The sequence below is a fragment of the Apaloderma vittatum genome, unplaced genomic scaffold, assembly GCF_000703405.1.
Source record: "Apaloderma vittatum isolate BGI_N311 unplaced genomic scaffold, ASM70340v1 scaffold14794, whole genome shotgun sequence".
NCBI classification, from domain to species: Eukaryota; Metazoa; Chordata; class Aves; order Trogoniformes; family Trogonidae; genus Apaloderma; species Apaloderma vittatum.
In genome coordinates this window covers 39,029-41,458 of record NW_009714451.1, presented here as the reverse complement: position 1 = coordinate 41,458, position 2,430 = coordinate 39,029, and the positions used below count along the sequence as shown (strand labels likewise).

Sequence of the window (2,430 nt, the reverse complement as noted above, 5' to 3'; positions counted from 1 at the left end):
AGCAAAACATAAAATATGCCTTTAGCACAGAATTCTAGGATTTCCTTCTGTCTCATTAAATTTGTTTTTGTTTTGTTTGCTCCCGCAGCAAAGAGTGCTGCGGTGAAACCATGTTGTGAGTGACCAAAACCCATGACGTGATCTGGATTGGTAAGAAAGAGTTTTGCTAGCTTGTTTTTGTGCAGCGCTCCCACCTAGATGCGTCATCGCTACTAGTTTCAAATGCACATTTTTGGCCTTTTATTTTTTTTTCTTTGCTTTTTTTTTTCCCCTCTTAAATCAGGTCCTCGGTATTAAGAGCAACACAGCATCAAGGATTGTTTAAAGAAACACGGCATAACTTGAGAAGGCCACGAAGTGTGCCGTTATCTATCTCTCTCATTAACATAATGAAGTCTGTCTGGAAGGAAGGAGGATGGGGGGAGAAGGGGGGGCAGCAGTTACTGTCCTCTCCGGGCCGGCCTAAAAATTCCAGTAAAAAAAGTCCGAGAGTTTCCTTTTGAACAGCATGAAGATTTAGGAGTACACACAATATTACCACTGTTTGGATTAACTCAGAACAGTAAACCGAGCATTACGGAGGGGCTTTTTGTTGTCTCTTTGCTTTTTTTTTTTGCTGAATCTTCTATAGACTAGTGACCAAGTGAGCGGGTCCTTTTGCATTGCCGTCCGGGGGGGTTCCCTCTTTGTTTGGCGGGACTATAAAACCATCGCTGCTGCCTCGACCTAGCTGGTAGTAAGTGTGTAGCTGATGGACGTGGTTCCTGGAGCCAAGGTTGGGCATGCTTTTGTAGTAAACATCGTCGGCATCGCCACCACCGCTTTTGCCCGGCGGGGGATCGGTCTGGGTGCTGGCGGTGACGCTTTCCGTCATAGGCATGCCGGCCAGCGCGGGCATACTGGTGTAGAGAGAATCCCTGTTGGGCGACTGGAGGTCGTCCGTGTGCTCGTTGGTCAGCAAGGGGAAAAAGCTCTCGCTGTTGTCTTGTGGGATGCGCCGCCGGGTGTAGAGGTGGGGCTGGTGGTTGTCCGCCGAGTACACCCTGGGGGGCAGCAACGGGGCGTCTGACTCCTCGTGGATGAGCTCCAGGCCCAGGCTCTCCTCGTGGGTGAAGGAGGTGGCGTCGTCCAGCACGATGGCGTCGTCCTCGCTCCCGCCGCCCACGCTGTTGACGAGTTTGTTCATCAGGTTGCGGCTCTGCTCGCTGGAGCGCTCGTGGTTGTTCAGGTAGGAAGGGATGTAGTTGGAGGTGAGTTCCTTCAGGATCTTTTTCTCGAGGGCGTTCTCGGTGTGGTTGTACCCACGGTCAAGGATTTGCACACAGTTGCTGAGGTACTCGCCGCTGGCGATGCTGTAGCTGTTGCCGTGATTACCATTCAGTGGTAGAGTATCCGTGACACTTGTATCCCTGGCATTGTTCAGAAGCCCCTCTGAAAAACATTACACAAGAGAGGGTGACTTGTACAAACAGGACACTCACGCAGGATGTGCACACTCAAACCCCCTTCCTAGGCTGCCGTGGCTGCTGGGGCTTGGCAGCGAGGAGAGCGTCGCGGCCAAAATAGGAGGGTGCAGCTCCGGCTAACTGGCTTAAGGCCTTCCCACTGAAAAAATGGAAAGCGCCGTCAAGTATGTGACTTGATGCGGCAACAGCTGTAAGGAAGGAATAACCTCTCCTGGCTGGTACTGCCTTATGGCACTTGCACTTTGCTCTGTGTATTCCTGGGGAAGCTGAGAAATAGGTGACCCTGGGCTGGTCCCAATTGCTCTTGGAGGGTGAGGGTAATTCCCTCCAGCTGAGGCAAAAGTATTTGCACCCAGGCTAATCGTTACCCAAACTCTGTTTGGGAACGTATCCTTCCTAGATAAAAAAAAATAAATCCCCTCTTCCCTTCTGCAGAGCAGGCTGACAGGGGAAAGGCGTAAGGCCTGAACGGCAGGATTTGGGGATTAGCAAGGCGGAGGCACAAAGTGCTTCCTGGCTCAGGCTTTTTTGGAAAATGGCTAAATGCCCTATCCCTACGGTCACAAGGGCATGACCAAAATTACTGATTTCACACTGGCCGAGAAGGGATTTTCTAATACAAAGATGTTGGAGGCAGCTGCTGTGGGGTCTCATGAAGCCTTTAAAAATAGCTCCCATTTCATTTGCAAAGTTAAAGCAGAGGGTTCAGTGGAAGGAACAGCAAGTACCCATCACCGTCACGGCAGGGAGGGCTCAGGGGTACCTGCAAGGAGTAATGGGGTCTTGGGGTGCCCTCCAACTAATTGCCTATCACATCTCTGTAGGTGTCTCAACAATGTCAACGTAAGGCTGGAGCTCGGCTCTTTCCCAATGGGAGATGACAGGGAAGAGCTCTGAGAGCAACCCAGCATGAGTGGGCAACGGAGAAGAAAATCAGGCCCAGTAGTTAAGCCGCTATGCTTTT

General features: G+C 51.1%; 1 protein-coding gene across 1 annotated transcript in view; it reads right to left on the bottom strand.

Annotated features, from left to right (window-relative positions):
• Nucleotides 1-625: 625 nt before the first annotated feature.
• The window catches only part of LOC104273444 (latrophilin-3-like), a 24,964-nt gene continuing 23,159 nt past the window's right edge, over nucleotides 626-2,430 (bottom strand). The window contains exon 3 of the mRNA XM_009868783.1: nucleotides 626-1,431. Within this exon, the coding sequence (XP_009867085.1) occupies nucleotides 626-1,431 (806 nt within the window). The remainder of the gene's footprint in view (nucleotides 1,432-2,430) is intronic.